The 19,659-nt window shown below is 41.5% G+C and overlaps 3 protein-coding genes across 3 annotated transcripts; all 3 read left to right on the top strand.

Moving 5' to 3' along the window:
* The first annotated feature begins 714 nt into the window (after positions 1–714).
* Positions 715–4,263, top strand: LOC306743561 (rho-related GTP-binding protein RhoA-C-like). Its single transcript, XM_079226087.1, has 5 exons — positions 715–766; positions 1,305–1,460; positions 2,048–2,168; positions 2,267–2,397; positions 2,607–4,263. Exons 2-5 carry the CDS (start codon positions 1,305–1,307, stop codon positions 2,778–2,780), a joined length of 582 nt encoding a protein of 193 aa, XP_079082213.1. The 5' UTR covers positions 715–766; the 3' UTR covers positions 2,781–4,263.
* A 2,332-nt stretch (positions 4,264–6,595) lies between these two features.
* Positions 6,596–15,835, top strand: rbm10 (RNA binding motif protein 10). Its single transcript, XM_079226317.1, has 22 exons — positions 6,596–6,675; positions 6,767–7,295; positions 7,378–7,530; positions 7,629–7,698; positions 9,154–9,227; positions 10,173–10,259; positions 10,406–10,466; positions 10,571–10,729; positions 11,180–11,340; positions 11,560–11,657; positions 11,910–11,997; positions 12,132–12,336; positions 12,449–12,537; positions 12,616–12,697; positions 12,961–13,052; positions 13,174–13,365; positions 13,693–13,887; positions 14,098–14,154; positions 14,342–14,536; positions 14,752–14,799; positions 14,912–14,967; positions 15,262–15,835. Exons 1-22 carry the CDS (start codon positions 6,659–6,661, stop codon positions 15,350–15,352), a joined length of 2,799 nt encoding a protein of 932 aa, XP_079082443.1. The 5' UTR covers positions 6,596–6,658; the 3' UTR covers positions 15,353–15,835.
* Positions 15,836–16,384: 549 nt separating this feature from the next.
* On the top strand, positions 16,385–19,283 carry lrrc23 (leucine rich repeat containing 23; the record flags this gene model as incomplete). Its single annotated transcript, XM_079225800.1, has 8 exons — positions 16,385–16,477; positions 17,579–17,682; positions 17,770–17,890; positions 17,976–18,117; positions 18,446–18,576; positions 18,707–18,843; positions 18,961–19,165; positions 19,254–19,283. 8 exons carry the CDS (start codon positions 16,385–16,387, stop codon positions 19,281–19,283), a joined length of 963 nt encoding a protein of 320 aa, XP_079081926.1.
* Positions 19,284–19,659: the final 376 nt, after the last annotated feature.

Here is a 19,659-nt window from a genome sequence, read left to right as displayed (position 1 = left end):
AGATGCTTTTGAAGGGTCTCGGTGAGAGAGCTGAGACAGACTGCAGTGCAGCCTTAAGAGTCTCTGTGCCATACTTCTCAGGCCGGAGTGAGCGGTGTACTTGCACATGATGGAGAGCTCTTTATGTAAGATAATTGTGATTTATGCTTGCGATGCAACGCAAACCCAAATATACAAAGCTAAATCTTGGGTGGAATAGAAATTAGGCAACATATGATGACTCAATTGTGACATAGGATTTAATTTTAAGCTACAATTTTGTGAAACTCAATATGTAAATAACTGTAGCCAATAATATATCTATGCTGTCATTTTATGTTAATCTCCCTTCACATGGCGAGTTAGCCATGAAACAATGTAAATGGACTATATTTTCCCTCTACCTGAATTATAATTTCTATGTATATATTTGTATATATATGTACATATAAATATGTTTTTTTACATTCATGCTTACAACTTATACAATTGAAAGTATAGCTTATTCATTATTGATTTTTGAAAGCTTAAATAAAAGAGCAATGATGAAGTCTGATTAGACTTGTACTCTTCATGTAGTTGTTGTTATTCATGTTTGACTGTTTCCTATATATCACTCATTTGTTGCTATTTATTCATAAATAGAATAGTAAACTATCATATTTTAGATGAATTGATTGCCGCAGCCGACTGAAGAATGACGTCCTCGCGCACATGCGTATTAGAAGTGGGCGGAGTTTTCCAGTCGGTTAGGAAGAGGCGAAAGGCGGACACAGAACATCAAGCGGTAATCTTACTCAGCAAAAGCCTTTACACTTCATGCCAGTCTTGTTTCAGTAACAGAAGTGCCACAGCAGTGCGATGGACCCCGCCGTGGCACTCTCAGACAAAATACACTGAATGACAGTGTTACAAACCCCGGAAAACCCCGTTAGCTTTCTTGCTAGCTAATGTTAGCTGGTTTGACAGGCCCGGTCTAACGTTACTCTGCCTTTCAGCAGGAGACGTGTTGTATGTTTACACCTCCGAGGCAGCCTTCTCGTTTACCAGCGGGCTCTTTTTAATAAAACTTTTAAGACCTTTCTTCTAACATTGTCTACGCTGTTAACGTACTTCTAACATGATGTGCCAACCGGGGGAGAGAGACTGTGTTGATGAAGGACAGACATCTTTGTAATGGCTCCGTGAAGACCTATTCATCCGGTTACTTTCGTGAAATGTTATTGATTACATTATGTTTGGGTGTGATATTATTCGAGAGCAACTTCGAGACTATATATCCTTAGATAACCGTGTATTTTACGTGATCCTTACATTGGACACAGATGGCAGCCATCAGGAAGAAGTTGGTGATTGTTGGGGATGGAGCGTGTGGGAAGACTTGTCTGCTCATCGTCTTCAGTAAGGACCAGTTCCCAGAGGTCTACGTGCCCACTGTGTTTGAGAACTATGTGGCCGACATTGAGGTGGATGAGAAACAGGTGAGACACTCCCCTGCACATCTCTTCATACCTCCTATTTAAATACACATGTCACTTTTACCTTACACTTGTTTACAGTTTAAAGTACTGTCATCCGTTTGTCTGTGCACTTTATTTAAATTGTATATTCTCTTGTAAATGCAATATGCTCCTATTGCTGTGTCACTAGGTTTATTGTTTAAATGTTATGCTCCACCAGCCATGATAAATTATTTGTATGTAAAAACATACGTGGCAATAAATGATTCTGATATATGAAGTACTACGAACTAGGGTCATGCAGAGACCATCATTAATTGCCACATTTATTCCAAATGTTATTTTGGAATTGGCAGTTCCTGTTTGACTTTTCATAGCAAAAAGTTAAATATAATGAACATCGAGTGATATTGTGAGTGTCTTTATATTTTTTCCAGTATAGTCCATCTTTTTGTTCTTCTCTCTGCTGTCTTCCTATTTAAAGTGTAAGAGGAATGTTAAATATGTATACTTATAACTTCCATAAACTCTTTATCTTGAAACTGAACTTAAATGCCCTCTTTTCATAGCCCTAATTCATGCATCGGTATCTCTCTCTCTCTCCTCAGGTAGAGCTAGCACTTTGGGATACAGCGGGTCAGGAAGACTATGACCGACTGAGGCCTCTCTCCTACCCCGACACTGATGTTATTCTCATGTGCTTCTCTGTAGACAGCCCTGACAGTTTAGGTATGGTCTGAGCAACAGTCACACCACTATGTATCAGACACCTTGTGATTGTGATATATGTTTCTAATCACTGCATTCTTTCCCTCTTTTGGCTGTAGAGAATATTCCAGAAAAGTGGACCCCTGAAGTGAAACACTTCTGTCCAAATGTTCCCATTATCCTGGTGGGCAATAAAAAAGATCTGCGCAATGATGAGCACACCAGAAGAGAGCTTGCCAAAATGAAACAGGTCAGTTTTTTTTCCTTTTTCTAAATATGCTAGATTGTGCTTTTTTTTTTCTTCTTTATTTGAACATGGACAAAGCACAAACATTAACCTTTATATAAAACAAGGAGATATGTTATGTATCAGCTTTTAGCAAATAGCCTTTTCCCCACTGCATATAGTATTATGGTGTAAGAGTAAACATGTAAACCTTCTCTCTGACCCGTCTCCAGGAGCCAGTTAAATCGGAAGATGGCAAAGACATGGCGAGCCGCATCTGTGCCTACGGCTACCAAGAGTGTTCTGCCAAATCCAAAGATGGTGTGAGGGAAGTCTTTGAGATGGCAACTAAGGCAGCACTGCAGGCCAAGAAACATTGCAAGAAGCCCAAATGCCTTCTGTTGTAGGCTCTGGGAGAAGAGGGAGCTGCCTTCATGCACAGATGGAAAGGGCAGCTTCCAATGAGATTTGACAGGGAGAAAATTGGGGAGGGGCCAAAAACGTTTTGCTGATGCTCAATTTCTTATCAACCATTGATCCTCAACAAATTAAAGCAGGTCTTAAATTATTTGATAGGCTTCTACACCGTGGCCCTTGGTCTATATATTGGATTAGGTGCCATTTTGCTCTCTGCTATCAAACACTTTCAGATCTAAAAGCAGATGGTGAGGGGTGATTTGAAGTTGAGTAGATGTAAACAGGGTTGAAATGTGCCATGATGAGAATGAAGCGCTAAAATGGGTCCTTACCAGATATGAATATGGAATTGGTTTTAATTATGACCATGTCGAAGTGGATTTTACACAGTATCGCCTACATGTAGTGCCTTGAGAGCAGCGGTCAAGAAGAGTAAGTTGTGGGTTAGGGATTCATAACTAAGATGGGGTATTATTTTGTAATTTGTAGTGTCCACACATAACATTTGTGAATGCTTTCCCCCTGTCATTGGCTTTGCTCCTTCAGGCCCATATTCTGACTCAGGCGCTATGCAGGGGTATGCCTAAACTAGATTGTATGAGATATTTTCCCATACTGAATTACTTACCTGTACTTTAGAGAGTGTGTGTGTGTGCGTGTGCGTGTGTGCAACTGTATGGTGGTTTGCTTTCTCCAGTGCAGGTCTGCATGCGGTGAATGTGTGTATATTTTGTGTGGGTGTGTATTAACATATGTGTCTATGTACTGTATGCATGGAAAGGTCTTCTGCGTTACTGACCTAACCCCTTGTTTCCATGCCAAAGTTACCCCTGATCGCCACATTTTATGGCTCAGATGGGTAATGAAATTAATAGCTACTCAGAGTGACATAGACACTTTCACTTTACTGGAAGGCATTGTACTATATCTAGAGGCACAATCAGGTTAAACATATGAGTTTTTAGGACCGTTTTTGTGTGTACCAGAGATTCATTTGATTGTGTTAATCAGTGGGTCAAATCATGAGTGGTGTAGTTGATGAGTTGAATATTCTTTCAGATAGATGATAGGCTTATCTTATTACTATAATGTCTACCATGTACTGTATGTCTTACACGGCTTTGTAAGGACATATTAATGTGTATTTCAAATTTGCCTTTTACTCAACTCTTCCCATCCTTTCTTTAATGATATTGTCATTATTGTACTATAACTTTTTATCGTTGATGTCTCTAATTTTCTTAGTATATTTTAATCAGTTTACTTAATCCTGCTGTTATGATCAGCTTATGTCAGTTAAATGATACATTGTAACCGTTGTATTGTTTTGTTTAGTTAATTGAAGTTAAAGCTTGGGGTGCAAGGTGGAAATGGTTTGGAGATGGGCCTTTTTTCCTTCTTTTTTTGTATTGTGACATATTAAGGTTTTTGTTTATGGATTTCTTTTCCCCAAATAAAGCTGATATTAGGGTTTCCGGTTGTACGGTATTTATTAGTTATTTCTATTTATTCATTAATAGCAGTTACAACTCACTTATATTTCTAGCATTAATTTACTTGTTTCCAAAATTACAAAACAACCCCTCGAAATATCAGATTCTGTAACTTTATATCGGTTCCGAAGATATCTACACAAACGCATCAGTAATGTCATGCAGTGAGTGTATCCACTTGGCCATTTGTTCAGGATTCAGAGCCGTTTAATGAGGGTCACGTAGTTCCCGTAGCTCTCAGTGGTTCCCGGAAGTTAGCGGCGTTATAGAGCTGCAGCAGAAAGGACAAGTTGTGATGGACTTTTAAAAAGCAAGACATTTAAAGAAAGAGATTGTATATTATCAGCACAACTGATTCAAATGAACATGTGCATTGAAACATGTTAGTTGATCTTCCACTACTAAATTAGTAGATTTAGAGACTGATAACAGATTAAGCTAATGAACCATATACTGGATAAAGTTAGCAACACATAATGTTAAACACGAGAAGAGAGCATTTGATTTGTAAATTCTGTTTTCTTAAGGCATTGTAACGTTGTGTATGCGTGTAGTTGGAGGAGCTCAGTCTGACAGCAGAGCAGAGAGGAGGGTCACCAAAACATTAAGAAGTACTAATGAGAATATACCTTATCAATACCCCAATATTTAATAATTCAGCACCGGGTGTAGCATCCCCGGCTGAATTATGGTCTGGAGTCTTTAAGTGATGGTTCGTAAAGGTGTATTGAACTCACCGTAAGAACTAGGAAGAAAAACGGAAATAGCAGTTGATTAGATTAAGCTCTGACACAGACAAAAAACGTAACAATCTAAAACAATATTTTCTCAAAAAATGAACTTTAAGAGGTACAAACATTGTGCCCATAGCAGCAAGGTGCTAAACTAATACATACGTAACCTTTGTATCACTGTTTTGTCGTTGTTATGTCAACTTTTCCTTTCTGCCGTTTCTTACGAACAACTTCCGTTTTTTCTACCTTCAAAATAAGAGCGCAACCAGAAATGCACCAACTGCAGTAACAAAACGGACTAAAATAAAAGACAAAAAAAGAGGAACAAACTATTACAATACTTTAAACTCTCAGAGGTTCGTTACACCGGGGCCCATTTTAAAACACATCCCTACCTACAGCCAGTGTTCGGTTTGTTAATTCTTGGCTGCTGTGGAAACATTTCGGTGCATTTATCATTTATAAACTTCACTCAAGGATCCTTTATTGCCATTAGGCAGTACAGGAATGCACAACGGGATTTTAAATAATAGTACATTTCTGGAATTGCTCTATATGAATATTGTAAATAAATAAATTTATTGACCTTTGCCTTTGCTTTCCTTCTTTGCCTTTTTTTAACCGATTTCTCTCAAAATCTAAGGTTCAAAGTGCCAACCAAGTACGACCTGGAACGATATGAAGTCTACGTGAATCACGTGACCCTGAGCATTTTTTTACTTCCGTTGACGCAAGTCACTCTTTCTACGGCTCTGGGTTTGCCCGTCTGTCTTGCCCAATCACCGTCTACATTGATACGTTGGCTGTCCAACCACTAATCACATACCAGAGTCAGGTATTTGTTCCCGCCCCCTCAGAGTTGTTGTCTTGCTGTGGCCATTTTACACAGGTTTCCGTGAAAATATAAAACACCCTCCTCACCTGGGCTTCGACGTGACATTAGGATAACTATTGTTGGTTACATGTGGCACTGGTAAGGGTTCGTCCTATTACAAATACTGCCGTTGGTGTGTTTACAAACGGGTGACAAACAGTTCTTGAGACAGCGTCTCTGCTCGGACGAGCGAGCCAACCACAGGCTCGAATAGTTAGCTTGTCCGCTAACCGAGATGACCGCTACACGTTATTGTTAAATAGTCCCTTTTGAGTACTTAGGTTGGGCATGTGCATTGCGCACCCTGCATCATGCCCCAACTCGTTGTATCTGTGGCGTTTGACGTGTAGAGCTCTAATATCAGTCAAAGTTGAAGAAGTGTGCAGTATTCAAAGATGTAGCTAATTAGGCGACATAACAAAATGAATGCCTTTTTCCTCTATTGAACGCACACCGTGCACATCACTACTGTGCACCCCGGGAGGCCTCTACTTTGGAGATTTTGGATCTCAAAAGCAATGTTGACTTCTCATGCAAAAGAGTAAATTGCTGATGTAGCTTATGTTTCTTCCATGATATATCCACGCTGTAATCATAGAAGCATTGCAGAGACCAGGAGCTGGTCAGTCAACCAGCAAAGTTCACCTTAATCATCCTGATTATTTCATCTCATTTAGTAAAGCAAATTGCTGATGCACTTCTAGGGTATCCAATGCTGTAACCAACTAGGAAAAAGGACAGACCAGGACCAGAGTCAGTGAATCAGCATGGACTATGAGCGGAGGTGAGCTCAACTTTTTTTGTCGTGCTTTTTTGTCTCAAGGAGTACGTCTCGCGTCTCATGTCTCCCTCACATCGTCTTTCTTGGTTTACAGGGGTGGGCGAGGTGACCGCACAGGTCGCTATGGCAACAACCACAACGATCATAACTTTCGTGACATGGACTACCGAGGCTATGGCCAGGAGGATGACGACGCAGGAGCAGGATATGACGTCAGAGCAGAGGGAGACCGACTATACGGCCATGAAGAGCAATCGCTGGGTGTCCGTGACTTCTCACCAGGTCGTCTACAGGACCATCCGGGGTTTCACCAGAGAGGAGAGGGGCGTGGGGTGAAAGGTCTCCTGTGGCCCCCATGCCCTCAGTCGCAGCCTGATTTAGCCCCTCCATTGCTTCAGAGGGAGGAGGATGGATCCAGGAGGGAATTCGAACAGTTATTGACCGGTCGGCAGGAAAGAGGTCGGGGGAAAGGTGGAAGAGGCTTTCCTGAGAACAGTACCCCTCATTCAGGGGGTAGGGATGGCAACTGGGGTCGTGGTGGTGCTCATTCAGAACAGATGGAATACAATACTGCAAGACAGAGAGAGGAGGACAGGTTCTCCCGTGCAGCGGTGAAGAGGAGGGTAAGCCATTGCAAGTCCATCCTCTTTGAAGAACTGCTACAATTTTATTAAGTTGTTTATAACTTTTGACTGCTCTATGCAGGCCTTTCTAGTGGGGGAAGAGGAGATAAGTGATGCTCCAGACCTGTCCCTTGAAGAGTTGGACCCGGACTACCGTGCAGATCTAGACCAGAACCAAAGGCCAAGCAATATCATAATGCTTCGCATGCTGCCACCTAATGTCACCACCAACGAGGTAAGTGTATGTCCCCTGTGCATGTTTGAGTAGTCTGATGATCAAATTGGTCAAATAGTCAGTTGGCTTACAATGCAATAATGTCTCTATTTTCATAGATCCGAGCACAACTTCAGGAGCAGGGGATACAGCCCAGAGAGGTTCGTCTCATGAGAAACAAATCCTCAGGTAAAAATTGTTCATTGCCTCGAAAAGTTTTTTTTCTTCTGTTTTCATTCTCCCTTTGTGTCGCACTCACTCATTACCAGATTTTTCCACTCCACTGCTCTCTCAGGTGACTTTCCCTTATCGGCTCAGTCTTCTCTCTCTTATTAATAAGTGCTCTCCCTTCCTTCTCTCTCACTATCTCTGTCTTTCTCCATCCTCTGACAGCTGGATAGATAGCTGATACAAAGAATGCCCTTATATTGATACTCATACAGGCTTTTGCTGCGATTCCTGCTTTGATTTTTTTTGGATCTGCTGGTGTCTGAATTCTGGCAAGTGCTCACAGGGCAACACAACATCCATGCACGCTTCAAAGGAGATCTCTATCCATAGTCGCCTTTAGGACCAGAATGCATGCATACAGTGGTAGGTTTTAGATCTTCACTCCATGGCACTCATTTTCTTTTTCAACTTGACTCTTATCGTCTTTACCCTGCCTGAATTCTGCCTCATCCATCTTGAAGTGAAGTAATTGTTGAAATAGTTAAACAATGCTCACAAACTAACACTGTCAACTGAGAAATGAGCCGCGGAAGCAGAATGCATTTGATGGTGTTTGTCATTGAAACTCATTTTTGAGTGTGCAAGTGTGGGGATATGAATGTTGCAGCTACCTCTAAGCTACGTGAGCGTCATCCATACCACTCAGAAAAGCTCTTCTTTTTCCAAAGGTTTTCCATTAAGGTCATTGTCTCACTGGCCTCCCTTCTTTGCTAACGCACTGGTTGTCTGTAAGGTGTGCCTATCTAACTCAGGCACACTTACAGTCCTCTGCACTGCTCTGTCTCTCTCAGCTCCCTCCCGCATCACTGTTTAGCATAAGTCCCTCTCAGTTTTACATGTTTAAATGATGATCTTTTGTGATTGCACTGTTATATCATGTACAGTGTTATTAAACATAATATAAATCTAAATGTGTTACATAATGTGTTGTCAATCCGTTATAGTAATGCATGGACAGAATATGGAGCATTCCACCTATTGAAATAGGTGCTACATAGTTCAGCCGGCACTGTGACGCAGAGATATGCGTCTGTGTGTGTGTGTCTGTGTGTGGGCGTGTATTTGTGTGTGTTTGTTTTATTGGTGCCTGGGTGCTTCATCATTCAAGGCCCAAAAGCTCAGGCTCAAACTGATGAGTGGGTAGGGTTCTCCCTCTCTCCCCCTCTTTCCTTGACCCTGTTGAGATACTTGACATTGCGTCCTCCCACCCTTGCGGAGAATTCGACAGTGGCTTTCCAGCTGGCTGTCAGGTGTGTTATTTCCAAGGGAGAGAGGAAGCAATGCTTTATTTTATTAGTGCTGATACAGGGTCTCTCTCTCTCTCCTCTGGACATGAAGCACTAACCCCTCACTGCGTTGTTGTTATGTTGTTGTTGTTGTTGTTCGGTTACCATGGCGCTGGGCGGTGTCCAGGTCAGAGCCGAGGATTCGCCTTCGTCGAGTTTAATGTCATACAGGAGGCCACCCGCTGGATGGAGACCAACCAGGTCACTCTCCCCTACACAGACACACATACACATATATACATGCATACGATAGGACATATAGGTTAACTTCAGGACAAATGTACAGTTGCATCATACCCTGTCATGTGCACGTGATACATTCCAGTATGGTATAGACACAGAGTGGAAACATTATTTTTGTCCCTGAGGTAGGTAGGTCCTTGTACTGAGGGAGAGAAATCATCTTTTCTTTCTTCTTATACCAAATTCCACAAACAGGCAAACGCACGTTAGACCATGGTGACGTTTGTCTGTCTGGGGCCTAACTGCATAGTTTTCATAAATGAACTCTCCCAGTCACATTTGCTCAGCATTGCCCAATTCAAGCTCCTCTATTAAAGGGGTATCCTCTTCTTTCAGTGACACGTTATCACTCTCTCCAAAGGTACGACCTTTTGGGATAGTGTGACATTGTGGATATATTTTCTCCCATGGTCCATTCTATGTTGAATCAGAACCAATATAGTACTTCATTTTCTTGTTTTTGAATCTTTCATATCTGGGTCATCTACCATTTATTACATCATTAGGATGGATCTTTTGTCTATTTGGGGGATGAAGGTGGTGACATTGGGATGTGTGGAAAACTGTGAAAAGGTTTCCCCTTAAGGGGGGAGGGATGACACAATTGAATAAAACACATTGTGTCCTTTTAAAAATGGACACACACACACACACACACACACACACACACACACACCATCTCAGTCCGTCCCAATTTTCTAAAGCTGAAGGTTGCAATTCTCTCGTGTCCTCTTTCTTTCGGCCTCAGTTCTCTCTGTTTCTCTCTGTTTCCCGCTCCCTCTCGTCCCTTTCACTCTCTCTCATCTCTTGTGAGATGAGGCCTTTCTCTGGCATGTGTGGCCTAATTATCGCTGATAATCATTCTTTGTTCCCCCTCCCTCCCTCTCTTTCTTTTTCTTTCAGGCAGTACTGTTGATTCTGGGACAAAGAGTGTCGATGCACTACAGTGACCCAAAACCGCGTGCCAATGAGGACTGGCTGTGCAACAAGGTTGTGTGTGTGTGTTTGTATTGTGTGTCACGCATACGTGGAAGTCTACATTCTATTTGTGAATTGCATGCATGTGTATCAATCAATGTAGTTGCTCGTTCTTTTTCAAAAGTATTTTAACAGTCGGTTGTGTACCATTTCAACAGTGCGGTGTGCAAAACTTTAAAAGGAGAGAGAAATGCTTCAAGTGCAGTGTGCCTAAATCAGGTAAAACAATGTACACAGCTTCTGTGAATATCTCAACTCTTACAATAACACAAGCTCTCTCACATCATATAATAATACATAAATGGCATGGTGTCTTTCCCCAGAGGCTGAGCTGAAGTTGCCCCAATTGCAGAGGGATTTGCCTGTTGGTGTTCAAAAGGAGGGAGCCCAAGGCTTATTGCCATTGCCAGTACCTTACCACTCCTCTGGTCCTACGGTCATTCCAGGACAGTCTACACAGCAGGCGGATGTTGCCAATGACAGTAAGTCTTTCTGTTGACCTTTTCCCACCATGCCAATCTCTTCTTCCATTTAGAAAGACCTACTTTTGTGCACTATAAAATGTAGGAAAGAAAAACTGGTGTTCAACACAACAGTTTTGTTTCCTGTGCTTATTTACGGTTTTCATTGATAAGACTAAAAGGTTGAGATATGAAAAATAACCAAGGACTTTTGATACAGGACTAACTATGCAAAATAGCTGACACAATGTACATTTATTTTAACATTTTTAGTTTTTATGTGTTCATATTGTGTAATATAGATTAAGGCAAATACGTGCACCTTTTTGAAGCATTTTTCACTACCTAGCTATAGCTTCCAATCCAGAAGGGATTCCTACATGCATTTTCATCTCTGCATATTATCTGGCACTCAAATTATAAAATAATGTGTAAAATAATTTAACATTCTCTCATTTTCTCTTGCACCAGCTCTGATACTCAGAAACCTCGGCCCTCATACCGCAGTGGAAACCATCTTATCTGCTTTGGCTCCATTTGCCACTCTCTCCCCCTCCAATGTTCGCCTAATCAAGGACAAGCACACACATCTCAACAGGGGTTTTGCCTTTCTACAACTCTCTACCATAGTGGTGAGAAACATGATGAGGCAGACACACGCATGCAAAAGCGCTCAACGGTTAATTTGGCATTCATTTTTAATCCATTGATTAATCCACAGATTTAACATTTTGTCATTGTTGTTAATGAGTTTTTAAATACACTTCATCCTCAACAGACATGCATACAGAGGCAGTGACACACAAATGCACCCACACTAACTCACAGGTCTATGCTTGTTTGATCAACAGGAAGCATCTCAGCTGCTCCAGATCTTGCAGGCTCTCCAGCCAACTCTCTGCATTGACGGGAAAGCAATTGTGGTGGAGTTTGCCAAAGGCTCCAAACGGTAAACACTTGCACATCCAAAAGTGTGCTTTAAAGAAACCACAAGAGACATTACTGCTATTGCACAAAAAAATAAAATATTATAATAATATACTACATCATGTTAAAACTCTAATTGGTCATGGGAAAAATCTATTAGAAATGGCTTTGGAGAAATTAGTACTTTTTTTAAAAATAGTGACTACTTTTGCATCACCACAGAAAAGCTTTTAAATGTTGGCCACTGAAACCCTCTTTGTGCTGTTTCTGTCAGTGATGTGTTCTTGACGGATGGCAGCAGAGTGAGTGCTGCTACAGTGGCCAGCACAGCAATAGCTGCTGCACAGTGGGCAGTTACACAGGTAACCTGAATGACTTGTCATTACAGCAAAGAAAACATTAGGGTGTCACACCTTTTAATTCAATGTTGTATATTTACGATTGTATTCATTTGTTTTTCTTTGGTTGTAAAAAAATATTTTGTTTCTATACTCAGACCACTCAGAATGGATCAGGTGTAAGCCAGAGTATAGATACACCAGTGTATCAGCAGGGGGCAGCAGTAACATACAACCAGGAAGGAAATGAATACTCTGGGCTAGATGGCACAACTTTCAAGGCCCAGGCAGATGTCAGGGTTGCTGCTTTACCTTGTGGAGGAGCAGCCCAGATGGGGGCATACGCAGGAGGAGCAGCCCTAGGTTGGTATGACATATGCTAAACATATAGAGCATATTACCCATATGATCTATACAGCTGTTCACATTTTAATTGAACTTGCGTCAACTTAAGCCACCCGTTTGTGTGTTCAAGCTGAGAGAGTGGCATCTGGATCAGGAGTCATGCAGCAGCCTCATACACAGACTGCTCTCCTCACCACAGCTACCACACCAGTCACACAGGTACAATATTCGTTTTTGTGTTCTTGCACTATTTCATGCCATTACTTGAGCTGAGCACCGAGCTCTGTCTCTTCACAGGTTGAGATAGTGGGAAAACCACAACCTGCTGCTCCCAGCCAACCTGCGACCCCAGGCACTGAACACGAGCTCCAGCAATACCGTAAGGCTTTGTGTTCCCATCGTTGCCTACACGTTTGGAATTTATTAGATGTAGCTTTGTGACAGATAAGTCAGTCTAGTTTCTACTGACTTTTATTTTTTTAAATGAAAAAATTAGGCATGCAATTTTTTTTGGATGAGTACATTTTAGCTGATAATTCTGTGTTTAACTGAATGTATGTGAACCACAATGCTGCTTCTGGTAAACAGTCAAGCTAACCTTTTATGATCAATGAAAGTCTGGTTCTGTGTCTTTGACTGCAGCTGTGCCAGATGTGTCAACATATCATTATGATGAAAGCTCTGCCTACTACTACGACCCTCTCACAGGCCTCTACTATGACCCCAACTCCCAGGTAAAGAGTGGCTAATGTACAGCAGTCTAAATGCCAAGCCAGCACTATTGGAAATATCTTTCTGTATGTGTCGTCTTCCTCAACATTTCAGTCTGGTTTTGTGTGCCTTTTCTCTTTGCAGTACTACTTCAACCCTCATACGCAGCAGTACATGTACTGGGATGGAGAGAAGCACACCTACATTCCTGCTGCTGCTGGCGAGTCAAACTCTGAAGGTGGTCCCTCAAGCATGGGCGCAGCACCTTCAGACTCACCGTTTGCTAGCCTTGGCAAGGAGAAGAAAGACAAACCCAAGAATAAAACTGCTCAACAGGTATTCTACATACTGAATACAAGCTAATGTACTGATCGCAAGTGAAACTCCATCATAAAGTTTATTTTGCTTGCTTGGTTCTTACACAATAAACAGCTGTTCAATTTCATTATGTATGACTCAAAATATCAGTTAGTGGGCAAAATAACAATACTGTATAATATAATACATTTTAGAATTCACCAAGGTAGTATTTGTTGGACTACTGAGTTGTATTGCATTTTGTTATTGGCTTCTTCCGTTGTGGACGACGTTTCAATTGTAAGTCTTGCTCTGTTTGGTCCATATAAATGGCTGACTTGCATCTCTTGGGCTTTATATTAATAGATTGCAAAAGATATGGAGCGCTGGGCTAAGAGTCTCAACAGACACAAGGAGAATATGCGTTCTGTCTCCTCCTCCCCTGTCGTCGGCTCCACAACGCTTCCACCTGGTTACACTCGGGCGCCTGGCCACAGTCGCCCAGATGACCGTCGAGAATCTGCTAGTGCTGACGCAGGCTACGCTGTTCTGGAGAAAAAGGTACATGACCCTTACACAGAGACATGTGCTTAGCTGTAAATACAGGTGTATCTTTGGGTAAGCAGGGAATCCTAGTGAAGGAGGAGAATTTGTATCAACCAGAGGACTCTGGCTAAGGCTCCTACAACCACTCTTCCTGCCCGAGAGCAGTGATCAGACGATGTCTTGCTGGCCTGGTAATCCCTTTGATTTGGCTTTTCTGTCCTGCAGGGTGCACTGTCTGAACGGCCTCAGATATTTCTGGACCAGATCCGACAAAGTGCAGAAGTAAGGATATGGTCAAAGTGATTGTAATTATTATGTGGGTGTTGGTCTGGTTTTCCTTATAGCTTTTGTAACACCCCTGTCTTTTTGCAGAAGGTGCTACAAAACCTTTTATTGCAAGCATACTATCAAAATTCTACTACTATCCTATCTGTTCCTCAGTCTTTGATCTTGCATCCTATTTCTGTAGCGGTCCCCTCCTCCTCCGCAGGGTCTGGTCCCAGCCTACAGTGGAGAAACTGACAGTGACGAAGAAGGAGGCGACAAAGAAGAGAAGGAAGGGAGAATGACAGACTGGGTTAAACTGGCCTGTCTGCTGTGTCGGAGGCAGTTCCCCAGCAAGGAAGCTCTCATCAGGCACCAGCAGCTCTCTGAGCTGCATAAGGTAGTTACAAAGACAGTTAGACTCCAACAGCACACCGTTGCAGATATAGATATTCATACCAATTAGAAATATCTGTTCATTCCTGGCAGGAACTTGAACGAAATACACTGGAACTTGTTTCCAAAATTGTTGTCTTGACTATTTGTTAAATACAAAAGTGTAGGCTAAAGACATTCCTCTGGTAAACATGTTGAAACGTGTTTGTCTGTTCTCAGCAAAACTTGGAGCAGAGGAGAGTACAGCAAGAATCTTCAGGAAAAGAGGTTGGGCAAGCCTCTGGATCGGAGTGGAGGAGATGGACAACATTGCATAGGCTAATTCTGGTCCTAGATGTAGTATTAATTTCATTGTCCTTTCATTTTCTCTTGCTTGCAGCGACTTTCGGATGGACCTGAGCCTCCTGATCCTAAGAGGAGGAAGTTTAGCCCCATGTAAGCAGCATTGAAGAGAGAAAAAAAACGCTCCTCCATGTTTTGTCTTATAGCTGTTTGAGGTTTACAGTTGGTGTTGGGTGTGCAGAAGTGGTCGTTTACAAAATACTGGACATTACCATGCCTTGTTCCTCTTGCACTGTTTAGACATTTCTCTATATTTTGGCAGTCTTGTTTCATAATGAGTCTGTACTGACAATTATTGTAAGACCTGGGGCTTTCTCCATAGAGTGTGGGGTTATTTAGGTTTGTGTGTGTGTAATCAATGTTATTTTATTCTCTTGCTCTCTTTAGTGTCGGGCTCACAGGCGGTAGTCTTGGTGCCAGGATGCTGCAGGGAGGAGTGAAGAAAGGGTTTCTATTGCGCAATATGCAAGTGGACTGAGCCCTCACCCTGAAATCTCAACTTCCTGACCCAGGACAATGACAACGCTTAGCACGCAACACTTCACCATTAACATCGTATAGATAAACCTCTTAATTTTGGTTTGTAATTACAATGACCTCAACAGTGGTAATACACTCATGAACTGATCCTGTAGCAGTGGATGTCAGGATATTGCACAGAATGCACTTTTTTGCTTTCTTCCTGAATGATGCAGTTTTGTGTTCTCACGTGCTTCAGAGCTTGTGTGTGATAAACAAGCTTTTTGTGGATGGGGAACATTTGGGATTTTCTAATATTACTGTCTATGCACCATAGATTTTTTTTATTTAATGCTATATGCCTCGTCATTCAGTGAATGACTGATCTGGGCATGGACTATACATTTTAGAAGAAGTCTCATGAACTTGACACGGTCACACTAAAACTACTGTGTCCATGAAAAGTGTTTGTCTGTCATATTGCAAATATTAATTCACAATGTAATACATAATTATGGAGAAAGTAATTTTTTGTATTTTTTTTTTTTCAACAATGTAACTGCGTTTCATCATGTTCATGTTAATGAATTCAGAATAACATTTTCATACTCTATTAATATATTTTAACAGTTGCAAAAATTTCGACATTTGACATTTCTAAAGCCATGTTTTTGCAAATCGGTGGTTTAAAAAAAGAAGAAAAAAAAGAGGAATAAGGTGCAACATCTTGCACTGCCTACATGTTGTGCAGGTGTTGCATAGCACGCTGGTCGCTCCCTGAATGTGTTCCCATACAATAAGTTTACTCCACCTGTGCGCGTGTTGCGGCTGTTCTGTTTCCATGGCAGCGGCAACACAGCGGCTCTTCGTTTGTCCGCTCAGGCCCGAAAGCAAAGAGTTGACACCTTTATTCTAGCGTCTAGTTCCTGCTTAAGTTCGCCTTAATTAAGCAAACATTTTTTGTTATAGTTCGCATACATTGTCTAGTTTACTCGCTCAGCTGAACCCAGTCGGTAACATTAGTGCGGCTGAATAGAGCAAACAGAGCAGCATGTCTGAGGCCGATGAGGACGCAGTCTTCTCGGACGCCGAGGGCGAGGAAGAAGCACATGAACAAGGAGCCGAAGAGGATGAGAAGGTAGAAGTATTTCACCTGAGAGATCCCGTCTGAAGAAACGTAACGTAGGACACGAATCACGTCATTTTGACGATGTGTCCCAAGTTGTGGACTGTTGTTACCTGGGAGTTGTATTTTAGTCAATTTAGTACAATTTATGTTAGAGCACTAACTCATGTTCGCAAGAGCTGTAACGTCACTACCATAGTTGATGGTTTAGGTCAGTGAAGTAATTAAATATCCTAAAAGGCTCAGGTCTCATCCCATAATCTACTCCAAACAGATGGCAAAAAAGGTTGGGGGCATCCAGCCTTGACCTTTCTTCTAAGGCCCCAGCACGTGTCAACTGTGCAAATAATAAAATACTACCGGGTATGGGTGCTTGGGTCGGTAATGCTTTATAATAAGGATACAACTCATATAATCTACTAAAGTGAGGCTTAGCTCATGCTTGACTCTGCATTAACACACCACGATTAAAGGGATCAAGTCACGATGACTGTGATTATTCACAATTAAGAAATATTATTTCAAAGTTGCAAATGTATTTACATAAAGACATTTATTGAAACAACTCGTGCTCCACCCTCCTGTCAATGTGGAAATTGACAACCAGTCTGATGCTTCACATTTCTATGACAATAGCTACTATTCTGCTTCAGAAAAGGTTGAACAAATGTTCGAGTCTGAACTTATATGCAACTGGAATCCAGCTAATTTTGAAGCATTTCAATTAAACATGAAGTAACTGAATTAACATCTCTTGATTGACTTGATCATATGTTGACGGAGAGCAACAGGAATTTATGATATAGCCTGCTTTAATTTGTGCGTTAAATCATCATGCATTAGTTAAACATTACTTAAGTGTGTTATTTGTACCTTTTATGCAAAAGTGTTACTGCAGTATTTCTAAGTACTTCACATAAACGTCTACATGGGCGACTCAATTCATGGCTAAAATGTTAGGTGGGTTTGAAGCTCCAGCGTGTAGAGGGGCTTGTGTCTTATCTTAGTTATATATGCTTACACTTAAACATTGATGGGGTCCTGTTGTACATCTACTCCTTTGAAAACAAAAGATTTTGATGGTATACTCCTGTGATGTATTCCCGTCAAAAGGTACAGGTTTGCCATTTGACCCAAGAAACCATAGGGCGGGGGCTCTCGTTGCTCTGCAGAACAGGAAATGGACTTGGACATGCATTTGTCAAAATGGACCTAAAAAACAAGTAAGATGGCAAAAATACATTCAAAGCTAAACAACAATCTCTTTGATTTTATACTAACTTTCTTTTCGACATCATTGCCCCGCTTAGTGGACTGAATGACATTGCTGCAATCTGCAGTTATACTCACCTACGGTTTCTGGATGTATCCAACAACCACCTTATTGATCTTTCTCCTCTGGCATCTCTCACCCAGCTGCTCTGGCTGAAGGCAAGGACCTCTCTTCTTTATTCATTAAGAAAAGTATGTTGACTTTAACTGATGGTGAATCTTGATTGCAACTCCCACTCTGTAGGTTGACAATAATGCTGTGGAATGCTTCAAAAGGCAACCTTTCGCTGAGTTGACCTACTTGCAGTGGCTGAGTTTGGCAATGAACCGGATAGCAGACCTGCACGGCCTGGTCGGACCCGCCTTGGAGACCCTCAATCTTACAAGTTGATCTTTTGGTTTTATGTCAGGATAAGTGGTGTTTGAGTTCACTATGTGAATCAATGATAATGGATTACACTAATTCGGAGTTTCCCAAAGTGAGGTCTGTCAAATGAGGAAGCGTTAACTATCTCTATGAATTGAAATTAGAGAAATGATAACGTCACAGGAGATATTTATTTGATCAGAAGGGGGTTTACTATACCATGTGTTATCATTCAGTCTATATATATCGGACACACATTCGTATCTATCAGCCATTGATCACATATGCTATGCCTAATATATATTTTTGGAAATCCTTGACATGACATTTCACAACCTCTCTGGCAGGTAACAGTATTCAGAAAGTGACTGGTCTTCAGAGTGACTGTTTTGCAAACCTGGTAACTCTGGAGCTGAGGGGAAACCAATTGGATACCACAGATGGCATCAACCTTCCCAACCTGCGGCAATTATATTTGGTAATTAAAGCACTATTATTTGGTGAATAGCACGACCACACTGGATGAGGTTGATCACTTAATACCAGCCTTAATATCTATGTAATGATGCAGAGAACAGTTTGCCAGTAAGTGTTTTTGCTCTGTTCAGGCCCAAAATGTTATCAAGCGTTTGGAGGGTTTGGAGAAGTTGGAGCGCCTCACCACCCTTCACCTTCGAGGCAACCAGCTAGATACTCTGGATGGCCTCAGCGCCAACATGAAGTGTCTCCAGTACCTCAATGTCAGGTACACAATTGTATCCTAGCAGGGCAGATCAGAGCCTCTCATCAATTCAGTAAAACACCAAATAAAATAATATATCCCAGATTATATGACCCACATGCTCCTGTCTCTGTTCCTTAGAGGCAATGCAATCTTAGATGACAACGCCCTGAAAAGCCTTGCACTTGTGTCAAAAACTCTGCAAGCTTTGGTCCTTTCTGACAATCCTCTGGTGGAAACGACAGACTACCGGCTGAATGTACTTATTCTCCTGCCACAGCTGAAACAACTTGACAAAGATCCTGTCTCCCCAGAGGAGAGGACTGAGGCCAGTGAGAAAATCAAGGTAAAGCTAAGACGTATCTCATTTCTCTTTGTGGCATGCTCAGACATACAACTTCTCTTTTGTTTTAATGGCATATGTGTCCTTTTAGGTACTTAAAGAAGAGGAACTTGAGCCATAAGATTTGCAACGATGGCCAACATGAGGAAGTGTTTGACTTTCTTGAAAACACAGACTTTCTGTGTAGAGTGACTGTGTTGTGTGAAAACTATAGGCTACATCTTGATAGCGTATCTGTCACTGATGCACTTTGTATCTGTAAAATGTATATATAGGAGTTGCTTGTGTTATGTTCTTACACTAGTACAGTCCACATCTATTTTTCGAACAATAACATTTGGAAAATGTTTTTTTCTCTCTCATCCATTGATATGTACAAATGCAAATAATCAGCAAGTTACAAAGCAACATGTCAGTAACTAATGAATAAGATACGAGGGAGTATTTGAACCTCGTGTTGCTGGACAAGCTATCCTGTGTTTCCCTGAGTAAGGATG

This window comes from Taurulus bubalis (assembly GCF_910589615.1).
Source record: "Taurulus bubalis genome assembly, chromosome: 11".
NCBI classification, from domain to species: domain Eukaryota; kingdom Metazoa; phylum Chordata; class Actinopteri; order Perciformes; family Cottidae; genus Taurulus; species Taurulus bubalis.
The sequence above is the reverse complement of the archived record's forward strand: the minus strand, read 5'-3'. Positions and strand labels throughout refer to the sequence as shown.

What these genes read in the sequence shown, in the direction of transcription:
- LOC306743561 (XM_079226087.1), top strand. Translation starts at nt 1,305, where the DNA reads ATGGCAGCCATCAGGAAGAAGTTGGTGATTGTTGGGGATGGAGCGTGT. An exon ending in TTGAGGTGGATGAGAAACAG is followed by an intron (nt 1,461 to 2,047) that starts GTGAGACACTCC and finishes CTCTCTCCTCAG; the next exon opens with GTAGAGCTAGCACTTTGGGA. An exon ending in AGACAGCCCTGACAGTTTAG is followed by an intron (nt 2,169 to 2,266) that starts GTATGGTCTGAG and finishes TTTTGGCTGTAG; the next exon opens with AGAATATTCCAGAAAAGTGG.
- rbm10 (XM_079226317.1), top strand. An exon ending in GTGCAGCGGTGAAGAGGAGG is followed by an intron (nt 7,296 to 7,377) that starts GTAAGCCATTGC and finishes TGCTCTATGCAG; the next exon opens with GCCTTTCTAGTGGGGGAAGA. An exon ending in CACAGTGGGCAGTTACACAG is followed by an intron (nt 11,998 to 12,131) that starts GTAACCTGAATG and finishes TTCTATACTCAG; the next exon opens with ACCACTCAGAATGGATCAGG.